Source organism: Scyliorhinus torazame, chromosome 18, assembly GCF_047496885.1.
Source record: "Scyliorhinus torazame isolate Kashiwa2021f chromosome 18, sScyTor2.1, whole genome shotgun sequence".
NCBI classification, from domain to species: Eukaryota; Metazoa; Chordata; class Chondrichthyes; order Carcharhiniformes; family Scyliorhinidae; genus Scyliorhinus; species Scyliorhinus torazame.
This window is the reverse complement of record NC_092724.1, coordinates 10,476,597-10,500,578: the sequence shown is the minus strand read 5'-3', so window position 1 is coordinate 10,500,578 and position 23,982 is coordinate 10,476,597. Positions and strand designations below refer to the sequence as shown.

Below are 23,982 nucleotides of genomic sequence, written 5' to 3'. Positions count from 1 at the left end.
GGGGAGGGGGGATATGGGGAGGGGGGGATATGGGGGAGGGGGGATATGGGGGATATGGGGGAGGGGGGATATGGGGGAGGGAGGGATATGGGGGATATGGGGGAGGCTCACCCTGCCTGCTCTGACGAGGTCGTTCACCTTCTTGTGGCACTGGGTGCCTGTCCGTGGTGTTAGGGCCACAGCGGTGACGGCCTCTGCCACCTCCCTCCACAGACGCCGGCTGTGGCGTGGGGCAACTCTGCGGCCGTGCCCGGGATACAGGGCGTCCCTCCTCTGCTCCACCGTGTCCAGGAGCGCCTCCACATCGCGTGACTCGAACCTCGGGGCTGAGCGACGGCCAGCCATCAAGTCGGGTGATGCGGTCGGCTGTTCCGGTCGGGTGGGGGGGAGCTGCGCGGCCTTATGAGCCGTCACGCCGTGCAGCGCGTATGACGCTGCACGGCGTGAACCACTGCGCAAGCGCGGATCCCGTTACGTCGCTGCTAGCCCATCTCGGGCCGCAGACTATCGGCCCATTTTTATGACGTGACGCAAGTGGGATTTGCGCCGTTTTTTGCGCCGATCGGCGGACTTTCCGCCGATAACGGAGAATTTCGCCCCTGGTATTTACCGGCGGGACAAGGCGGCGTGGGCGGGCTCCGGGGTCCTGGGGGGGGGGGGCGCGGGGCGATCTGGCCCCGGGGGGTGCCCCCACCGTGGCCTGGCCCGCGATCGGGGCCCACCGATTCGCGGGCGGGCCTGTGCCGTGGGGGCACTCTTTCCCTTCCGCCTCTGCCACGGCCTCCACCATGGCGGAGGCGGAAGAGACTCTCCCCCACTGCGCATGCGCGGGAAACTGACAGCGGCCGCTGACGCTCCTGCGCATGCACTGGGAAACTGACAGCGGCCACTGACGCTCCCGCGCATGCGCCGCATTTCCGCGCCAGCTGGCGGGGCAACAAACGCCATTTCCGCCAGCTGGCGGGGCGGAAATCCCTCCGGCGTCGGCCTAGCCCCTCAATGTTGGGGCTAGGCCGCCAAAGATGCGGAGACTTCCGCACCTTTGGGCCGGCGCGATTCCCGTCTGATTGGCGCCGTGTTTGGCGCCAGTCGGCGGGCATCCCGCCGTTGGGGGAGAATTTCGCCCCGAGTACGGGTTCAGTGAGCTGAATGGCCTCATTCTGTGCTGTGCTACTCTATAGTTTTATGATGCAGAATCAAACTGACCTATAAGAGTAGATCCCTTTCCACGTAATTCACGTACAAAATAAATTCTTTGCAGATATGCTCATCCTTCTCTGGATCTCAGAAAACAAATTTGTGTCTATGCGGGAGTGAAATTAGTCTTGGCTCGTAGCATGATACACATTCATAGAAAATCGGTGTTCATTTTACATCCCGTTTGACCTTATTTTCTCTGGACGCGATCGAATGGCCTCATCGCGCCCGACTCGGTGACACAAACAGGGCCCTGTTTGTGACGCTTGGAATGCCTCACAAGATCTAATGAGATCTCGGGAGATGTTGCGATCTGGATCTTGCCCTCGTTGGGCGAGATCCAGTTTTACATATTCAACTGAGCAGTTAGTCTCATTTAAATATGCCGGCTCCCGATGCTCCCGAGGCCCGGGAACGAACACCAATGTCTGGGCGTCATTTAGCCTTGGACCACACAAATGTGGATCAGGTGTAACGGCACCTGGGGGTCCTCCAGGCCTTGGAGGGCCCTGGGTGGTCAGTTTCTGGGCAGTGTGGGGCCCTGGCACTCCCACTGCGGCCTGGGCATCTTGGCAGTGCCATGACAGCAGTGCCAAGGTGCCCAGAGGCACTGCCAGGCCAGCAGGGGCAGTGCCAGGCTGGCAGAGCCATGGTCCCCAAGTGTCAGTTTGCCCGGGCCAGGGATCGGGTGCCATGCCTGTATGAGGTGGGGTGAGGGGGTCTCGAGGACACCCGGACAGGTAAGTTGGGATGTGGGGAGGGGGTTGGTGTCTGGAAGTCGCTCTTGGGAGTCTGAGGGGGGCCAAGAGATTGGGTAGCATTTTTAAATGCTGCCCGATCACTTCCTGCATTCTGCTTATCAGTGCAGGAAGCGAGGCAAGTATAGTCTCGATCGGGCAGACATGAAGTTCTCCTTGATGGTGATGTGGGATGACCTCTGGTGATGCCTCATTTAATGGTGTCAATTTGGAGCTTCTGAAACGTCAGAATTCTCCCACCGGCGGCTAGGTTTTGTGGCGGGGCTGGGGACGGGGAGCGGGGGGTCGCCAGGAATCCATGCAAAATCCTCTGCCCCCGTCTTTCAAGGTGGGGTGGGCTTGATGACATGCTTCCCGCTGTCATATCTGGGCGCCATATTTAACAGATGCCTGACATCACCGACCACCTTTGAAGAAAGAAGATGGACTTCCAGGAACATGCCGAGGCTGGAAGATGGACCTCCTCAAAGACAATGAAGCTGCAAGGTCCAGCTGATAGATGCTCCTAACCACTGCTGTGGTGTTCCAGGGTCCAGTGTCATTAACGGCCTCCAACCTGAACTCCAGAGGCAGCCCCAGACCTTCTTCAGGTAAGTCCTGACTTTTGCGCACCTCGTTACTCCAGACATGTTCTGAACTGGTGTTTTTCCACTGACACGGTGGAAGGGGAAGACTCTGGTCAGGCATTTATCTGCGTCCCATTAGAGGGACACAAATCAGTTCCACACCGGCCTCCAGCGGGATTCCCAATCCGCCATGCTGGGCAGCATCGAAGGTCCCGCTGTAATTTCGTGCCAACGTGAAACCGATTTTTTTGAGCCTCCTGCCAAATTCTGCCCCCTAGCCCATCAGTGATCCCTCTGGTGGTGAAATGGAGAATTCTGCCATGGTGTCACCGTGGTGGTGAACACCTGCCCACCGCTGGTGTTGCATTTTGCATCAATGTCAGCTCGAGATCCCCCACTTGTCATGATTAACGTTGAGGGTTTAAATGTCTTTAGGCAGTGTCCTAAGGCAGCACGGTAGCACAAGTGGATAGCACTGTGGCTTCACAGCGCCAGGGTCCCAGGTTCAATTCCCCGCTGGGTCACTGTCTGTGCGGAGTCTGCATGTTCTCCCTGTGTGTGCGTGGGTTTCCTCCGGGTGCTCCGGTTTCCTCCCACAGTCCAAAGATGTGCAGGTTAGGCGGATTGGCCATAATAAATTGCCCTTAGGGAGCAAAAAGGTTAGGAGGGGTTACTGGGTTATGGGGATAGGGTGGAAGTGAGGGCTTAAGTGGGTCGGTGCAGACTCGATGTCCTTAAATTGAACTTCGGGCAACCCTGCTGGCCTCTTGGCCTGGGCTACCTCCCCAGGTATTAGCATGTCCGTGGGAATTAAGCCACCTTCCATTCTGTACACATGCCCAAGCCAACAATGCTTTTCTTGCCTGATTAGCACGAGCATTCCTCACTTAACTAAATAACAGTAACTGCATAACCAAAACCCGTTAATTCCATGAAGCGCTTTCGGAATCTAGAATAATAAGGTGCTATCTAAATGCAGGTATTGATATTGTTACACTCTGAGGAGTATGTTTTCTTCTGAAAAAAAAAAGCGTCGGCCACTTAGCCTCTTGAACCAGTTCTGTTTTTTAATTCAACCACAGCTGAACTGTGACTGAGCTCCGTAAGCCGCCTGTTCCCCATGTTTTCTAATACTTTTGGATAACAAAAATCTATCATTCCTAATTTTAAATTAACAATCGACCAGATGTGAACAGTTTTTTTCAGCAGAGAGTTCCGAACGTCTACACCCCTTTGTGTGCAGGAATGTTTCTTCATTTCACCCTGAATGTTCCGCCTGTAATTCTTGGTCTTACACTCCCCAACCAGCAGAAACATTGGGCGGGATTCTCTGGCTGCGCCCGCCTGGCGACCGGTAATTCCTGCCCGAGGTCAATGGTGCGTGGTCTGCGATCCAGCCCATTTTCTCTCTCTCTGCTCCCCTCTCTTTGAAACGTCAATCAAATCGCCCTTAACCTTCTAAATTCCAGAGAGTATAAATCTCTCTTTGTGATCTAACCTTCAGAGTGAATTATCACCTCGGGACTGCAAGCTCCCACCAACCTGCAAACCATCCTGCCTTGGAACCATATCGCCGTTCCTTCACTGTCGCTGGGTCAAAATCCTGGACCTTGCTCCCTGACAGCACTGTGGGTGTACCTACACCACATGGACTGCAGCTGTTCAAGAAGACGGATCATCACCACCTTCTCAAGGGCAATTAGGGATGGCTGATAAATGTTGGCCACGTTCTGTGAAAGAATAAAAACAAGTACCCAGTAAATCTACCGTACACTCCCTCCTTGTGCCATCTTCAAAATAGAGAGTGAGCACTTATTGCACAGCGCTGAGCATGGCAATTACTGGAATACATCAACCTAGGGAGAGATCACACTAGTAGAGAACACAAAACAGAAACAATATTGTATTGAATTTATTGAGCTGCGGTGAGCTGGGCAATGCTGCTATTGGCCTTTGGAAATGTGAATCAGAAGAAAATAATGCTTCTGATAGCACAGAGCTCACTTTATTATATGTCGTGCTATCCATGCTACAGATAGGAAGCAAATACTGGAGCAATGTGAACATTTACCAGCAGCATTTGTTCTGCCAAACTTTGTCCAGGGTGTCGAGGGCTCTGGCAGCAGCAACATAGTGTAGCACCTTCCATTTGAAGGTGTCGGTCGAATGGCAGCTGATTGCAGGGCATCGTGTTGGGCAGCACGGTAGCACACGTGGCTAGCACTGTGGCTTCACAGCGCCAGGGTCCCAGGTTCAATTCCCCGCTGGGTCACTGTCTGTGCGGAGTCTGCACTTTCCCCCCGTGTGTGCGTGGGTTCCCTCCGGGTGCTCCGGTTTCCTCCCACAGCCCAAAGACGTGCAGGTTAGGTGGATTGGCCATGATAAATTGTCCTTAGTTTCCAAAAAGGTTAGGAGGGGTTATTGGGTTATGGGAATAGGGTGGAAGTGAGGGCTTAAGTGGGTCGGTGCAGACTTGATGGGCCGAATGGCCTCCTTCTGCACTGTATGTTCTATGTGAAAAGGCAGCTGGGACCCAGCCTCCCAGTATCCAGAGCCACTGGAATTCCTACAGCCAAGTAAACACGTTGCACGTATTCATGTCAGCTACAGCAATTATCTTTCATTGCCGACCAATCAATATTAATAATGGAAGGCATTAAAATGGAAAAAAGAATCTGAGCTTTTTAGCACTTCAGAAATACAACAGGAACATGTGGTGATTCATTTCACCCTCGTCACTCAGTTATGTCAATAAAACATGAAGGGAAACCCCAAAGAAGTATGTGTCAAAACTTCATTCTTTTTTGCTACTTTTAAAATGGACTTCCTGCCGAACAAAGTGGATGGCTGGCACATGTCACATGACCGCAGGATTGGCACTTCATTCTGGGAGCTACCAACAGGAGTTACAAGATCAAAGGGATCCTCCTCTCACCATTGTGGAATTTCACACCGGACATTTAAATCACAAAACTGAGGGACTCACGGGTCAAAATTTGTTATACCTGCAGAGTTGTTACCAGATCCACCTCATACTTGGGACTGTAAAACCCATTTCAAAAAGGGACATTGAGGATCCATTTGCATCTCGATAAGCTTACTCCTCTAGTGGAGTCAGAGGATCTGCCTGGACAACAAAAGCCCCAGTAGGGATGGTAACTCTTTCAAAAGTTAATGGCTGGGAAATTATTAGTCCTGAAACCAACAGCCAGCTCCAGACAAGACCTAAACATCTCACTGTGGAAAAGGAAGGTAACATGACTTTAGTGACCATTTTGAAATCTCTACATTCATTTGAGAACTGAGAAACCCTCATACTGCTCCTTTAACACCAACTGGGAATAATATCACCGCCCGGCTCACCAAGCAGTCTGCCACCATTTCTCAACTCCTCAAACCTGTTTTGATTACTAAACGTCTGCGCTGATTGCCTGCTGTGAGATCCAGCATGCCACATCATCATTCATTTGAAGGAGTTTTGTGCTGTTGACTATACCCAGAAACTGGTCTGGACTGAACTCTGCCACAACGGAACCCTTTGGACTTTGCATTCTTGGATTTTGGAAGGGATGTGAACTAATAATAATTTCCGTGGTTCTTTTATTGCTGTTGTCCACAGTTGTAAATCTTTTCTATCCTGTGTGCCTGTATATGTGTGTATGTGTAATAATAATAATCTTTATTGTCACAAATAGGCTTAAATTAACACTGCAATGAAGTCACTGTGAAAATCCCCTAGTCGCCACACTCTGGCGCCTGTTCGGGTACACAGAGGGAGGATTCAGAATGTCCAATTCACCTAACAAGCACGTCTTTCGAGACTTGTGGGAGGAAACTGGAGCACCCGGAGGAAACCCACGCAGACACGGGGAGAACGTGCAGACTCCGCACAGGCAGTGACCCAAGCCGGGAATCGTACCGGGACCCTGGCGCTGTGAAGCAACAATGCTAACCACTGTGCTACCGTGCCACCCATAAAGCGTGTATATATGTATTTGTGTGTATATGTGTATATAGTGTGTGCATATGAAATGAAAGTAAAATGAAAATCGCTTATTGTCACAAGTGGGCTTCAAATGAAGTTACTGTGAAAAGCTCCTAGTCGCCACATTCCGGTGCCTGTTCGGGGAGGCTGGTACGGGAATATATCCGCATATATATGTATATGTGTGCATGTGCATGTGTAGTGTGTGTGTACGTGTACATGTGTGTGTGTACTGTGTATATATATATATATGTGTGCGTATATGTGTATGTAGTGTGTGCATGTGCATATATGTGTGTATGTGTGAAGTGTGTGTTGTAAGAGTCCTTCCTGTTTGTTTCCTTTGTTCCCATGTTCTTTTCTTTTATTATTTTGGCCCGTGGACCCATATTCAGAATGTGCCTTCAAGTTGAAGCAGCCTCTTATCAGGACACTGTGGGCGAGATTCTCCACTCCTGCGCCGGTTGGGAGAATCGCCTGGGTCGCCAAAATTTCCCGGGATGCCGGTCCGACTCCCTCCCGCGATTCTCCCAAGCGGCGGGAACGGCCCCGTCGGGTTCCGCGGGCCGCAGGCCGGAGAATCGCCGGAGACACCCAAAATGGCGATTCTCTGGCACCCCCGCTATTCTCAGGCCCGGATGGACCGAGCGGCCAGGCCAAAACGGTGGGTTCCCCCCGGCACCGTCCACACATGGTCGCTGCCGTCGTGAACGGTGCGTGAACGCTGGGGGAGTGGCCTGCGGGGGGTGGAGGGGGTACCTTAAATGTGGGGTGGCCCGTGATCGGTGCCCACCGATCGTCGGGCTGTCCTCTCTGAAGGAGGACCTCCTTCCTTCCGCGGCCCCGCAAGATCCGTCCGCCATCTTCTTGCGGGGCGGACTTCGAGAGGACGGCAACCACGCATGCGCGGGTTGGCGCCAGTTATGCGGCGCCGGCTGCGTCATCTATGCGGCGCCGCCTTTACGCGGGCAACAAGGCCTGGCGCGTGTTGATGATGCGGCCCCGATCCCAGCCCATTGTCAGGGCCTGAATTGGTCGGGATCGGGCCCGTTTCGCGCCGTCGTGAACCTCGACGGCGTTCACGACGGCGCGGCCACTTCGGCGTGGGAGTGGAGAATCCCGCCCTGTGTTCCTAGGTTTCGTATTTTGGAGAGGGGAACCCGACCCGTCTGCTCCGTGTAAATCTTAGCAACCAGCTTTGGAAGAAGTTAGTTCAATTGGTTGCTTGGCCACCGGTGGATTGGCTGGGACAGTGCTTGGTTCCTGTGCTGTGCTTTCTGAGGGAGCTTGGCAGAAGTGTTTGGACCTTGGAAGTGAAAGGGACGGTTTCTCTCTCTCTCGCTGCTGAGGGAAAGAACTGCTTTGTTGTTCTAATACCAGCGAATATCTGGCATATCTTTGTTTAAACTTGCAATAGTTCAGAATCTACAGAGAAAGTAGACAACTTTGCCAGAAAAAAAACATCTCCAGCCTAGAAGGAAGTACCTAAACGAAAGCTTTCAGCTTTAACTCCGGAAAGATATGAAGTGAAAGCCACCCTGGTGTATCAAAGACCCTGGGTGGGATTTTCCGGTCTCTGGTGCCGAAATCGCGTTTGGCGATCGGCCAGAGAATCCACGCTGCCGCCGAAATCGGGTGCGGTGCCGCTTTTGCGATGCTCCGCCCCCTCCAAAACGGTGTACTCTTACACCGCACGTCGTCGGGATGGCCTCAGGACGTTACCTGAGGCCTGCCCCCAATGCTCCGCCCCCGATGGGGGGAGGGGGCCGATCCACTGATAGTGGGGCTTTGGTGGGGGCTGGGGGCATTGGTGGGGGGGGGGGGAGGGGTGGTCCGGGGGTGGTGAGCCTGGCCAAAGGGGGGCACTATTTGGCAGGCCAGGTCCGTGCACGGCCGCCGCGGACCCAGCAATTCTCCGGCCATAACCGCAGCTAGAGCTGTGGGCTCTACACCACGTGCCTGCTGGCCCCCCACCAGACAGAAGATCGGTGGCTGTTTTGCCCCGTTCTTTCAGTAGTAATACACCACCGTGCCCACACCGCCGTCAGGACATCGTCTCAAAATTGGAGAATCCAGCCCCCTTTATCCATTTATTTTTATCAATTTTTTTTCCCTCCCAATCACCCTTTCCTCCTTTGTGTTGTTCACCTGTGCATGTAGAGAGTGGGGGTAGTTAGAAAGAGTGTGGGGGGGGAGTTGGGAAAGGGGTATTAGATAGTCAGTTACATTTTTCTGTCAGTTTAATTATAATGCTGAATATAATAAAAGGTTACTTGTGTTAAAATTACAAACCTGGGCTCAGCAAGGACCTCGGGTATTTTAAAATAACATTTAATTTCACTTGTGTTGTCACTCTGGCCCAAGTGGGGCTGGAGTTGACCCCACACTAGCCCAGCGCATTGTATGAGTGTGTGTATATGTGTGTGTGCCTGTATATGTGTGTGTAGCATGACGTGTGTGTGGTTGCAAACATTTCCTCCTTGGGTTTGAATGTAAATAAACTAACCTTCTGAGTTGAACATAATGCGAGTTTGCTGTGAATTATCACTGAGTTCAATCATATAAACTGAAGGTTTGGGGAAAAACACCACAGTCTATATTAGAAATAATTTGGGCGGCACAGTGGTTAGCACTGCTGCCTCACAGCGCCAAGGACCCGGGTTCAATCCCAGCCCCGGCTCACTGTCCTTGTGGAGTTTGCACATTCTCCCCGTGTCTGCGTGTGTCTCACCCCCACAATCCAAAGGTGTGCAGGGTAGGTGGATTGACTATGCTAAATTGCCCCTTAATCGGAAAAAAAAGAATTGGGTACTCTAAATTTATTTTAAAAATGCATTAAAAATAATTCAAGAACATCTCTGCTTATGGACGGATGAGGAGAGGATAAACAAGTTCAGTTTCTCTCTCTCTTGTCCATAACAACCCTCTCTGTGTTCAAATTCTCCAACATATAAAATAGAGGCTCTGCTGCTTGAGTCGATACAATGTGAAGTGAACTTTAACAATCTCAAGGGAGTTCTTAGGAGGCACAAGTCATCAGTATGAAAGTATAAAAACTCAACATTAGCCAGCACTAAATTGGCACGTCTCACCAAGAATGTCTGGTGGGGGAAATATATATGTAAAATTGACCTGCTGACTATTGGGACCATGGTCCCATAACATTAAGCCTTGACAAATGTGATTTATGAAATTGCTGAAAGTGTGGATTCTGCTGTTGGGAAATATGTTTCAGTTACTCTTTCTGCCCGTAAGGCCTCATTTATAGCAAATGTTTGGAGCGTAACTTTGCTCGAGAGATTGATAAGTTGGAGGATCGCGATCATGCTGTTCTAACCCATCTTCGACTTGTGTTCTCATTCTGTAAAGCTCTACTCTGGGAGCACACGGTGGCAATGGTGGTTCAGAAGGAGCTCGGGTGCATAACAGCCTAGAAACGTAACTATAAAAGGACTGGTCAGTTACTAAATACAATCATGGAGGGCAGTTTTGGCCTTGTTACTGAAGGAAGACTATAGCAGCATTGGAGGGAATGCAATGAAGGTATCCGTTGTGGAAAGGTTGAGAAGACAAGTCCTATATTCCCTAGATTCCGGAAGAGTGAGAGGCGATCTCATTGAAACATACAATATTCTTCCGGGGCTAGATGCTGGAATTTAGTAGAAATCTGTGGGTATCCCGTGGCAATGGGTGGCTCTCCTGTTAGAGTCACCGTCATAGAGTCATAGAGTTTTAAGCACAGAAAGAGGCCCTTCAGCCCATCGTGTTTGTGCCGACCATCAAGAACCCATCTAATCTAATTCCACTTCCCAGCACTTGGTCTGTAGCCTTGTGTGCTGCGGCGTTTCAAGTTCTCATCTAAATGCTTCTTAAATGTTGCGAGGGTTCCCGCCTCTCCCACCCTTTCGGGCAGCGAGTTCCAGATTCCCACCACCCTCTGGGTGAAAAGGTCCCCCCTCAAATTCCCTCCAAATCTTAACTCAAATCTATGCCCCCTGGTTATTGACCGCTCTACTGAGGGGAAAAGCTTCTTCCTATCTACCTTATCTATGTCCCTCATAATTTTGTACATGTCAATCAGGTCTCCCTCCCCCCCCAGTCTTCCCCGCTCTAAGGAAAACAACCCCGGCCTATCCAGCCTCTCTTCATAGCTGAAACACTCCAGCCCAGGCAACACCCTGGTGAATCTCCTTCGCACCATTACACGTGCAATCACATCCTTCCTATACTCTGCTCTCCTACTGAAGTCAACAGACAGTGTTATTGAGCCCAGTGTTAGGACCCGGATGAAAACCCAACTATTTGCAATTTGTAAAACTGAGGAAATGTTACTGCACCGCAGGAGTGATAACACTGGTCGATACATATCTTTTATGTTAAAAAAACTCTAATTTAAACCCAATATTAATGACATTAGCAACAAAGAAATAGCGTTACAAATAAAATTTCAACAGTTTGGATTTGTTGGATTACTATTTGTTTATTGTCACATAGGGGGCAGCACGGTAGCATTGTGGATAGCACTATTGCTTCACAGCTCCAGGGTCCCAGGTTCGATTCCCCGCTGGGTCACTGTCTGTGCGGAGTCTGCACATCCTCCCCGTGTGTGCGTGGGTTTCCTCCGGGTGCTCCGGTTTCCTCCCACAGTCCAAAGATGTGCAGGTTAGGTGGATTGGCCATGCTAAATTGCCCTTAGTGTCTAAAATTGCCCTTAGTGTTGGGTGGGGTTACTGGGTTATGGGGATAGGGTGGAGGTGTTGACCTTGTCTAGGGTGCTCTTTCCTAGAGCCGGTGCAGACTCGATGGGCCGAATGGCCTCCTTCTGCACTGTAAATTCTATGATACCGAGGTACAGTAAAAAGTATTTTCTGCGAGCAGCTCAAACAGAGCATTTAGTACATGAAAATAAAATAAAATAAAATGAAACAAAAATACATAATAGGGCAACACAAGGTCCACAATGTAAATACATTGACACCGGCATCGGGTAAAGCATACAGGAGTGTAGTATTAACCAGGTCAGTCCATAAGAGGGTCGTTTAGGAGTTTGGTATCAGCGGGGAAGAAGCTGTTTTTGAGTCTGTTCTCAGACGTTTGTATCTCCTGCCCGATGGAAGAAGTTGGAAGAGTGAGTAAGCCAGGTGGGAAGGGTCTTTGATTTTGCTGCAAAGCTTTCCCCGAACCTGGGACCCTGGGGCTGTGAAGCCAGGCAGCTTTCCCCAGGCAGCGGGAGATGGAGTCAATGGATGGGAGGCAGGTTTGTGTGATGGACTGGGCTGTGTTCACGACTCTCTGAAGTTTCTTGTGGTCTTGGGCCGAGCAGTTGCCATACCAGGCTGTGATACAGCCAGATGCATGCTTTCTATGGTGCATCTGTAAATACCTGCTGCTATATATTCCAATTAAGCAAACCAATATAGTTCAAATATCACTTATAAATAAAGTTAACAATCAGGTTTACTTGCTTTTCCTTGTGCAGAGCCCTTGGAGCAAAGTGAAAGACGTTTTTTTTTTTTTTTTTTTTTTTTTTTTTTTTTTTTTCTTTTCTGCTCCCCCCCCCCCCCCCCCCCCTCCCCGGATTTTCCCTCTCCCCCCGGCCTCTCGGTGTCCGGGGATCTGCCCCCACCCCCCGGTGCCCGGGATCTTCCCTCTCCACCCGGCCTCTCTGTGCCCGGGCGGCGTGGGGATCCCATCCAGGGACCCGGTTCGCTCTCTCCCCCGAATCGGGTCCTACACCCCCAGCCTCCCCTCCCGACCCACGGTGCTCAGGACCCATCTCAAGACCCTTCCACCGTCCCGAGCTCCCTCCCCGCCCATCTCCCCCGGACCCGGCCTCTCGGTGCCCGGGACTCGGTGCTCGGGCTGCTCGATTGCACGTGTCCCGGAGAATGTGGAGCAGCCTCCAACCCGCCCCCTCCCCCGCCCGGGAGAGTCGATCCGGCGTCTGCCCCAGAGCAGCCCGGTGATCAACAAAAAAAAACCAAAAGGGTTAACCCGGGAGTTTGTTGTGTTTTGTTAAAATTAATATTTTAACCCAGATCCCAGCAGGATTGGCGATGATGTGAGAGCGGCGGGCGGGCGGCTTTTCCATGAGGTTTCCGCACACGCGGAGCTGCAGCTTGTTGTAAACATTCAGCACGAGATTTTTTTCCCAATCACAATCTACTTCCAGCTTTTTTGAAAATCTTCCAAAAAATAGAGAGAGAGAGAGAGAGAGGAGGGGAAGCCGATGTGAGGCGGCGAATTAAAAAAAAAAGTTGCGGCGGCCGGGGATAAAGTGCGGGTGATTTGGAGAGAGTGAGTGTGAGAGAGAGAGAGGGGATGGTGTGAGAGATGTGGTTCGGACAGCGGACTGACTCAGTGAAAGACGTTTCTTGGCAGATTAAAATCTTATGGCAAACTGAAACTACAGACAGACCTGGCTCCTCCCCTTAGTTACATCATCTGGACCCAAACCATAAGGCATTCTTCTGTCTCCTCCCACAAGATGTCTCATGACCTGGTTAGCCAGGAACAAATAAAATATCTCTCATAAATTATCCACACCCTAGGGACCTCCAAACCAAAACAACGTTCAATTAGCCACCTATCTGTAAACAAGTAAATGCTTCTCAAATCTATCAGTACAGCACACCCCCTGCAAAATCAAGGATTACCTCACTTTTCTGACCTCTAATCACAGCTTTAGCAGAGATACTGGCTGTATGCATCTTAAACCCTTTCTTTTACTAACATTACTGCAACAAATAAAAAATATAATAATTTCTTGCAGTTATCACAGTAGTTTAAACCCCAGCATTCCACTTGGTCTCATGTGTCTCCTGCCCAGCAAATTAGATTAAAATGACCCAAAGAATATACAAAAACGGGTGCCAGAATATTTAATGAGGTGCTGTCCTTCTGCGCATTGAGATGAGATTTGATGGAGCTATTCAGAATCATGAGGGGTCCAACCAGAGGAGATTGAGGGACACCTTGTGCCCACGGTAGCACAAGTGGATAGAACTGTGGCTTCACAGCGCCAGGGTCCCAGGTTCGATTCCCCGCTGGGTCACTGTCTGTGCGGAGTCTGCACTTTCTCCCCGTGTCTGCGTGAGTTTCCTCCGGGTGCTCCGGTTTCCTCCCACAGTCCAAAGACGTGCAGGTTAGGTGGATTGGCCATGATAAAGTGCCCTTAGTGACCAAAAAGATTAAGAGGGGTTAGGGGGATAGGGTGGAAGTGAGGGTTTAAGCGGGTCGGTGCAGACTCGATGGGCCGAATGGCCTCCTTCTGCACTGTATGTTCTATTTCAAAAATCAAACCTTTCCCATTGCCAAAGGGTCAAGAGTCAGGGGACAATGATTTAAGGTGATTGGCAAAAGAACCAAAGGCAACACGAGGAGTATCATTTCACACAGCAAATGGTCAGGATCTGGAGCGCACCGGCTGAGGCAAATTCAATCGTGGATTTCAGAGGAATATTGGAAAAGAAGGGAAGCAATGTTCCGGGCTACAGGGAAAGGGCAAGGAGTGGGACGAGCTAAATCGTTCTTGCAGAGAGCTGGCACGGGCCCGATGGGTCGAATGGCTTTCTCTGATTTTAGGCTGGTGTTGCAGTTTGAGAAGCGATTTCAATGTCAGGTGATGACAGCGTGATTCAGCACTTCTGCCGTTTTATTGATGCGGTGCATTAGACTTCCGAAATTGCATTTTAAATCTTTCGTGTGTGTGTGCTTTTGGGAGGCACTGGTCCCCAGTCTCTGAAGATCTGCTGCTTTTGATGTAGTGCTTGGAACAGAATAGGATATAGGGCGAGTGCAGTTGTATCTTGTTCCGACATGGCAAGCCTAGAGCCACCCGAATCTCTGATTTAATTGCACAGAACGGGGGCCATCTGTAGAACAGCACATGGACGCCAAATGTGGAGAGGCCTGGAGACGCCACATTCAGCTGTGCTTTGAAGAGACTTCCTTTTTAAATTAAAATCTAAAGAGGCAGGATGCAGCCGGTGCACACACTTGTGGACGTTGATGTCATGAGCCTATCCTTTGCAGAGAAATAGCTACTGGCTGCAAATATTGGATGTACAGTGGCAATGCTGTGCAGTTAGGCTGCTCAGTGTGTCCTGGATATCTTGAATAGATTCCTGCACACTGCTTTCACAGTGATCAGTAGGATCCACGGGTGCAGGAATTAGATGCAGTAGCGGCTTTGTAATAGCTGACTGGAGCAGGATAATCTTCTGAGCATTTTAGCGACTAGCTGGGGAACTGACGAAGGATCAAAATGTGTTGAAACCCAGTCTGTGGATAAATTAATGCTGTCTTTTAATTTTCTGCTTCACAATTTTGGAATCAGCCGCTGCTTTAAATGACATTTGGCTTAATCTTTGGAGATAGGAACACAGGGCATTTGAAGGTAAAAGGCTATGGCATGACAATCCCTCCCTATGTCATGCAGCAGTGCAATTACAACAGGAACTACATCCACTCCCTTTTGAACGCAGTTTAAGAGCAAGGGCCTGTTCCATTGTCTCAGCTTGGAAGGTAACAAGAGTTCTCGCAGCACTGTGCGGTGCCTCTGTGGAAAAGGATGGGTTTAGTATCGATCCGTTGCAGTAATAATGGTGTATGGCATATTCGGATTGGAATGAAGAAAAAACAGATCACAGGATCAAATAGGAGGTCAATTACAATTGCAAGGGTATATCCTTTATTGCAGCAGTGATTCTCGACGGAGCCATTGTGGGCATGATATTAAAGGTGATGAAAGTCACCTAAAACAGCAGAGCTTCCAGCAGTGAAGACGCGGAGGGCACCAAAACAGGTTAATCTCGCAGTCGGCTGTGGCATTTACACATTCTCCAATTAATGCCCGTGTTTCAGTGTCGGGAGCTCCAAACAAAGCACAATGAAAGGAGCCCTTGACATTTGCAAATTTGGCAGGGACTGAAATGAAGACAAAATTAAAAGTCATTCCCTGGAGCAATCTCGGTACCACAGGGCCTCTTAAGAAAGGTTCTTCTGACAGTCCAGCTTGTGTGTGTCACGCATGCTGTAGCAGAATGATAGGTATACTGATTACCCTTAATTACCTACTGCAGGAAATGTTAAAGCAGCTTCAGACCAGGCTGGAGCAGGAAGCCTGCAACTTAGCATCCACTGGAAGGATCGACATTCTGGACCAGTTGAAAGGTAGGACATATTTCCTTCTTTACAACGTAAAGACGTGGGGCGGGATTCTCTCAGCCCGGAGCCGGGCCGGAGAATCATCGTGGCTGGCGAGAATCATGCCATGCCGTCCCGACGCCGGCACGTGATTCTCCGCAGAGCGGATAATCGGCACCAATGGCGCCGGCGGGGTTGGCGCGGGCCGGGATGGGCCAAGTGGCCGTCGTGGAAGCGCAGAGTCCCGCCGGCGCCATCCACACCTGCTCTCAGCCGGCGGGACCGCAGCGTTGAAGGGTCGGGTGGCGGCCTGTGGCGGCATGGAAGGTGCTATATAAATGCAAGTCTGCCTTTATTATATAAAGCATTTAAGTGTAAAGATTTTCCCCCTCTTTGATGGGATGTGTGCATCATTGGCCAGGTTGGTATTTATTGTCCATCCTTAATTCCCTTTGACCTGAGTAGCTTGCTGGGCCTTTAAGGGGATGGGTCTGGAATCACATGTAGGCCAGGCTGGGTAAGGATGGCAGATTTCCTTCCCCAAAGGGCATTAGTGAACCAGATGGGTTTCATGGTCACCATGGCTGAGACTAGCTTTCGATTAATTGAATTGGCGGGATTTAAACCCATGTTCCTGATGTGTTGGGTATGCTGGGTCGATGTGGACTGCACTTGATGCAGTGTAGCGAGAGACAGACCTCCAACACTTGATAAGATGCAACACTTATTTAACATCTAAACTATTATACATGTTCAACTGTGGGTTGACACTCTGCTGACTTGACTGGAGACCTGATACTAGCCTAACCAGACTTACTAGCTACCACAAGGTGTTTGCACTGGCCAGCTCACTAACTCTGACTGTCTCAGAGGCTGGGTCCCGAGAAAGCGGGAAAACTGCTGCCCTCTGGCTTTATAGTGGTCGTGTCCTGTCTGGTGATTGGCTGCTCTGTTCTGTGTGCTTACTGGTCATCCTGTGTGTCAATCACTGCCTGTCTGCACTCCATTATATACATAGATGTAAATTATGACAGCTCCCAGAGCATTAACCTGGGCCTCCTGGGTTACTAGACCTGTGACGTTACCATTATGTCACCACCTCTTTATGGAATGAAGGTTTACTGAACGTATCAAGAAACATGGGAAAGGCAATATTTTGTACAACCTGATCCAACCTCAAGACGAGGCATGTAACCACTGGATTGGTTACAGTCGCACATCCACAAAGTGGGAGCAGGATTTCACCTGGGCAGAACACATAACAGTGCTGCATTCGAGTTGAAAATGCCTGTTCCTCCTTTTAACCCGCCCAACAGTAAATCTGCTAAAGTGTGCTGAATTTACAACTCTGCTTTAACTGGCAGTGACCTTGTAAACAGGATTGCAGTTATTGTTCTAAATAAAACCAGCACGCGAACCTAGGCCTGATTTGGGAAATAATCTCACCGTGCCTGTTGTGCGACGTTACCCAAATCCTTGTTTTCGCAGTTTTCGATTTTGCCACCTCACAACAGACCCATCCATCCTTGTATTGACCCCTGCTCTTGTGCTGTTTAATAACTGCCCAAACCCTACCCCCCCCCCACCCCCCGGGTGTCGTGATCGATGCACTGTTTGCTCTAATTAAACAAGCTTCGAGCAATTGTTTCCCATTTTGAGGAATAAAACAGCAACTGATTCCTCTGTGACGGAGGAGACCAGCAAAGATTTAATGACAAGCCTCTGTCCAATTGCAGCAATGTGTTAGTTGAGGCTGATAATCTAATCAGTTCAGTTGGCGAATAGGTTTTGCTCACAGACTGCCAGAGGTTGTAGTTTGGAACTGATTATTCTCCAGTACGTAGAGGAGCTCTACTTGGAGTTGGTGTCAAGAATAATTTCAGCTACAAAAGCAACAGCTGGTATTTACATAGCACCTTTAGAATGTAAGAAACACCCTAATGTGCGGCCCATTATAAAACATGTCACTGAGCTACCGAAGCCCATATGCGATCAGATAACCAAAACCTTGGCTATAGAATTGTGTTTTCAGGAGCTGTGTAACAAAAGGAGAGTGAGGTAGATAGAGGGTGAGGGTCAGGGAGGGAATATTAGAGGTTAGAGTTCAGCCAGCTGCAGGCAGGCCCACCAGTGGTGGAACCATTGTAGTCAAGGATGCTCAAGGGGCCATTATTTGAAGAATGCAGATTTTTGGACAGTTATAGCTCTGGAGGGATTTGGAAGCAAGGATGAGAATTTTGAAATTGAGGCTTTGCTTAATCGGGAGCCAATCTAGGTCAGCAAGTGCAGGGGTGATGTGTGAAAGGGGCTTGGTGGCAGTTAGCATATGGGCAGCAAGGTTTTGGATGACTCAGGTTTATGGTGGGAGGTGACCGGTAATATGTTGGAATGGTCAAGTCTGGAGATAAAACTATGCGGGCGAGGGCTTCACTAGCCAATGAGCTGAGGCAGGGTTGGAGTCAGAAACGTTATAGAGGAGAAGGTAGGCAGTCATGGCAATTTGGCCAGAAGTCCATCTCGGGGTCCAATACAATACCAAATATGCAAACAGTCAGATTTAACCTCAGAATTTTGCTATGTCGCACCTTGCATGACCTCAAGAAGACCCAAGCGTTTTACAGCCAATGCATAATGTTTATGTGCGGCACGGTAGCACAGTGGTTTAGCACTGTTGCTTCACGGCGGCAGGGTCCCAGGTTCGATACCCGGCTTGGGTCACTGTCTGTGCGGAGTCTGCACGTTCTCCCGTATCTGCGTGGGTTTCCTCCGGGTGATCCGGTTTCCTCCCACAAGTCTCGGAAGACGTGCTTGTTTGGTGATTTGGACATTCTGAATTTTCCCTCTGTGTACCCGAACAGGCGCCGGAATGTGGCGATTAGGGGTTTTTCACAGTAACTTTATTGCAGTGTTAATGTAAGCCTACTTGTGACATAATAAAGATTATTATTATTGATGTCAGCCCAGGCAGTAAACGGTGGCACTTCTGACTGGCGGTGGGTGTTTGTTTTTATACATTTAGACTACCCAATTATTTTTTCCCTTTCCAATTAAGGGGCAATTAAGTGTGGCCAATCCACCTAACCAGCACATCTTTGGGTTGTGGGGGTGTAATCCACGCAGACACGGGGAGAATGTGCAAACTCCACACGGGCAGTGACCCCAGGGCCGGGATTCGAACCCGGGTTCTCAGCGCCGTAGTCCCAGTGCTAACCACTGTGCCACATGAGCCTTGCGGTGGATGGGTTGAGGGGTTTTCTCTTCCTGAAACCGGGGATGTTAAGGTCAATTCTGGCGCCCTGGTAGCAGCTCCGACTGGCTGGGGTGGGACTTGCACTTGTCCAATCTGGACGGCTTTTAACCGAGGGCATCAAGCAAACCTCCGCACTGAAATTTGTATCCCTGTGTGACAGCTTAAAGCTATTTACATGTACTCCCTTCACAGGAGCTGAAGATACGGCTATGTAATCTTCTCTGCAGGGGTTAGATTATGTGGGTGCTTAATGCACAGAAACGTTACATCAATACTGATGTATTTTTCCAGTTGATAGATGGTTAAACCAATCTCAGTAACTGTACTGGGGAGTTTTAACCCTGCAATATCTGTGGTGCATGTAAACATGATTGATGTGTTTACAATACAATGCAGCCTCAATAATTTGGGCTGTAAGTATGGGACCGGTAGGAATTTGGAGAAGTCTATAATGATATATTGATTTGCTGAGGCTGCCGCCCCCTCTTCCCCCAGACTCAATACCCCAATTAACGCTCAATTTCACTCGGGATGTGAAAGTAACATGTTATTGATCCAACTGAAGAGAGGGTGAAACAGACAGTGTCCCTGCTTTCTTCCTCCCTCACGCCAGGGATTTACAAACAGTCAACAATCTGCGAGCTCCCCTCGTTGGTAATTTAGCACAGTGGGCTAAACAGCTGGTTTGTAGTGCAGAACAAGGCCAGCAGCGTGGTTTCAACTCCCGTACCGGCCTCCCTGAACAGGTGCCGGAATGTGGTGACTAGGGGCTATTCACAGTAACTTCATTGAAGCCTACTTGTGACAATAAGCGATTATTATTATTTTCAAGCCTTCACTTGACCTCAGGATGTGCCCATTTACAGCACCTTTACCATGTGACCTTAAAGAGGCAAGCCACCTAACCACAAAGCTAACCCCGGCCACAGAATTATATGCTGCACATTACACTGCATACACGCCTGGCCTTATATAACACGCATCATCTGATTCATCAAGAGGACAGCATGTGCGATTTGTTGGTTTATATTTTTTAAAACGCCATTTGACATGTGACCAAAGTTAATTTCAAAGTTCCTTGGGCACTTGATCACCTCCAGAATTCAATTGTGCCCCAGTGGTTGCATTTTATTTGGTAGGTCATCAAGCTTTCAGATACAAAAATGTAATGGACCATTAGATAGCCTCCTGATAATTTAGTGGTAACCTGACACTGTGAAGGTTACAGCGACGCTTTAGAAATGCCCTCTTTATTCCCTGTGGCAGGACACATCAGACTGCTTCCCCTCATTGTCAGCTGTGACTCAGTTGGTAGCATTCTTGCCAAGTCAGAAACCTGTGCGTTCAAGTGCCCATTCCAGGACATAATTTAGACTGATAATTCAGTGCAATACTGAGGGAGTTCTGCACTGTTGGAGGTACGGGGCTGGATTCTCCATTTGGGAGACTAAATGCTGACACCAGCGGAGCATGTGTGGTCTTCCAGGACCAAAAAATAGGCATGAACCCCTCTCCGATTCCGGTACCGGTGAGGGGCTAGCACCGGTGCCGACTGAAACTCCCGCCTCTCGTATCGAAAACGGCTGGATAATGGCCGGGTCCCGGGCGACGCATGCGCCCGGCTGACGACCGGCAGCGGTCGCGCCGTACAACATGGTGCCAGGCCTGCGCGAACCCAACCCGCCAATCACGACCCCCACAGCCCACCACCTCGCTACCCCCCACCAGATCCCCCAGCCCTAGCAGAAGCCCCCCCCCCCCCCCCCCCCCGGCCAGCGGCACGGCTCCCGGCCGTGTGTGGTGGCGCTGGACGCGAAAATCCATTCTCCGCCCGATCGCTGAACCCGATTTCAGCATCAGGCTACGGAGAATTCCGCCCCAGGTCCTCCCGCCGGAGCTGAATTGCTTCTGTTCTGCGCTGGAGCTGGGAGCAGAGCCCAGAAGCGATTCACTATCCATTGCCGTGCAAACGTATGCATGACGGGGATCGCAAGGGATTCCGTCGCAAATCCCACTATTACACCATCGCTTTGAGCGGGTGGTCTGATAGTGAGGTCTGGCAGCAGCACACCCCCCTCCTGCAACGCAAATCCTGCTCCCCCTGACAAGTAGGGGCATCATACACCCTCCCACCATAGGAAATGCTGGGTCACCCTCACTCCACGCAGCATGAGGGTGACCCCCCCACTAGAGACCCTCACTAGTGACCCCCACCAGAGATCCCCCAGCAGAGGTCCCCACTAGAGACCCCCCACCAGAAACCCCCATTAGAACCCCCACCAGACACTCCCCACCATAGACCCCATCAGAAACCTCCATCAGAGACCACCACCAGAGACCCCCCCCTCAGACCCCCGAACCAGAAACCCCTATCAGAGACCCCCATCAGATCCCCTCACCAGAGACTCCCACTAGAGAACCCCCATAGGAGAGAACCCCCCTATATTGGGGAATCCCCCATAACAAGGAACCCCCCCATAATAGAGGATCCCCCCACCCATAGTCTTTGCCCCACACCCCATAGCAGAGAACCCTCTCCCCCATCAGTCACTCCTGCCTGGAAACTGAAGGGCAGACCAGGCAGAAACAGTGCAAACAATCAGTGCTTTTTCACTCACCTGTGCCTTACACCTGCTGCCTCAGACAGATGTCTAGAAAGCCACAGCTGTAACTGAATAGAGAGCCAAAACCACATCACAAGGCTTTAAACCCTCTCAGATCCCGGTGCCAATCTTGCTTTTTCCCTGAGGTTAGATTTTCCGCCGCATCGGTGGCGGAGAATCCAGTCCACTGTCTTTAGGATGAAACTTCTGCTCCTTCAGGTGAAAGGCCTGGGATCTATCCCAGAGAGCTTGGTCTGACACTTACCCACTAAACCTTGTGGGAGCACAGACATAGAGCTTTTAACGCCCCACAACTGACGGCCCCCTGTCTTCCTCAGATTGCGACTATGACCACCAGAAAATCGCATCACATTATATTGGAGAAGAGAAGGGGAATTATCCCCAGTGTCCTGGCCAATATTTTCCCCCTCATTCAACATCACAGCTCATTACCACAAGGTATAGTGCGTAAGTGTAACCACTTTCTGTGATAGAATCCCAGGTTTGATGAGCAGATTCTGCATAGTTATCTGGCCTTGTTTCGAATCGTGTTAAGACTTCGTGCCACTAGCACAAGCAGGAGATAATACTATTCCATAGAACCCCTAAGTGCAGAAGGAGTCCATTCAGCCCATCGTGTTCGCACCCATCCTCTGAAAGAGCACTCCATCTAGACCCATTCCCCCGCCCTATCCCCATAACCCCGTGCATTGATCATGGCCAAATCAGCACATCCCTGGACACTATTCCCATCATGCCACCCAACCTACACATCCTTGGACACTAAGGGGCAATTTAGCATGGCCAATCCACCTAACCTGCACATCTTTGGACTGTGGGAGGAAACCAGAGCACCCGGAGGAAACCCACGCAGACACAGGGAGAACGTGCAAACTCCACACAGTCGCCCAAGGCTGGAATTGAACCTGGGTCCCCGGTGCTGTGAGGCAGCAGTTCTAACCACCATGCCACCTCTATATTATTATCCCATGGCCCACTGTAATATGTGAGGTCTTGTGGTGCAGTGGGACCCAAACTCTGGGTTTGAGTCCCATCCCAGGTCTTGATGGTTAAGGAAGACGTTCATAACCTGGCCAAACAGGTTGAGTATTAACTGGTAAATCCTCGCAACACACGCCAATGGCAGGAGGCAAGAGCGGGAGAGATTCCTGCTCAACAATGTGATGGAGATTCTGCCATCACCATCCATAGCTCTAGACTACAATATGTGTGTAAAAATGCACATTGCTGCAGCAACTTAAACTCCCTGAGTGAGTGTAACATATCAACCCACTGTATATATATATGTGTCAAGTGAAAGTAGAATCAAGCTCATCTGTGATAACCCAATGATCAAGAGCTTGTCTACATTTGTATGACATTTCTCTAGCTCTTCTCCTGAACTCCTGTGCAAATTGAATCCCTAATTGCTTTGGCTTATGTAAGTTGAAGAATCACTAATGCAACAGGCGATTCAAGCACATGGATTGCATGAAGGTTATAAAACAGAAATCCTTTATTCCACCGACATCAGTTCTTTACAAACATTAGTGGAAAACCTTAACTTAGAGGAACAGACTGTTTACAATGAATATTTGTCACCGACACTCCTGGAAGCTTCGAGAGTTTAACTCCTGGTCCTTAATCAGCTGGATAACAGTGTTCAGTTGCTGGAGCCCCTATTGTTAATTTCCCAGGATCACATGGCCCAGATTATCTCATCTCCTACACACAGGGGGGAATCTTCCTGTCCTTGAGGCGTCCTGGACTATATGTCTGCTCACATCCACTCCCTGGTTCTCTCCCACCATCAGAGGTTTGAGCTGCCCTATTTGTGGCCTTGGCACTTACCATGCTGTAGCGCACAATCCCTGGACTCCTGCTCCCTGCTAACCTCTCCCTCACCCCACGGCATCTGACTCCTCCCCAGCCTGCCGAAGGCATGGCTCCCTGCGCCAAGTGGCCCAGAGGGGACAACCAGTTGCCCTGCTCATGCTCTCCCCCACTATTGCCACCTGCTAGTGGAGGCCCTGCAATATTAAGGTGAGATACAACACTTGGTCAATTGCCCCCAGTAAGGCGAGGAGGAAATTTGGAAACATTGCCCAATGACCATTCGTGTCATCCACTAAAGCAAATGGATCAGCAATCTTGGGCAGCATGGCTGTGGGTTCCCAATAATTGCCTAAAATGGGTAAGTCTCCTTGGCAACTTAGAAACCGGCTTAATATTTTCAGTCGCAAAATAAAACCATAAGACAAAGGAGCAGAATTAGGCCATCCACCCCATGGGGTCTGCTCCTCCATTCATCATGGCTGATACGTTTCTCATCCCCAGTCCCCTGCCTTCTCCCCGTAACCCCTGACCCCCTTATTAATAAAGAACCTGGGCGGGATTCTCCGTCGGCGGGATCCTCCGCTTTGCCGGCAGGGCCCTCACACCGGCGGATTTCCCGACAGCGTGGGGGTGCCCACAA

At 50.1% G+C, this 23,982-nt stretch overlaps 1 protein-coding gene across 1 annotated transcript in view; it reads left to right on the top strand.

Annotated features, from left to right (window-relative positions):
* The window catches only part of apc2 (APC regulator of WNT signaling pathway 2), a 227,767-nt gene that overhangs the window by 123,972 nt on the left and 79,813 nt on the right, over positions 1-23,982 (top strand). The window contains exon 3 of the mRNA XM_072482138.1: positions 15,590-15,680. Coding sequence (XP_072338239.1) covers positions 15,590-15,680 — 91 coding nt within the window. The remainder of the gene's footprint in view (positions 1-15,589; positions 15,681-23,982) is intronic.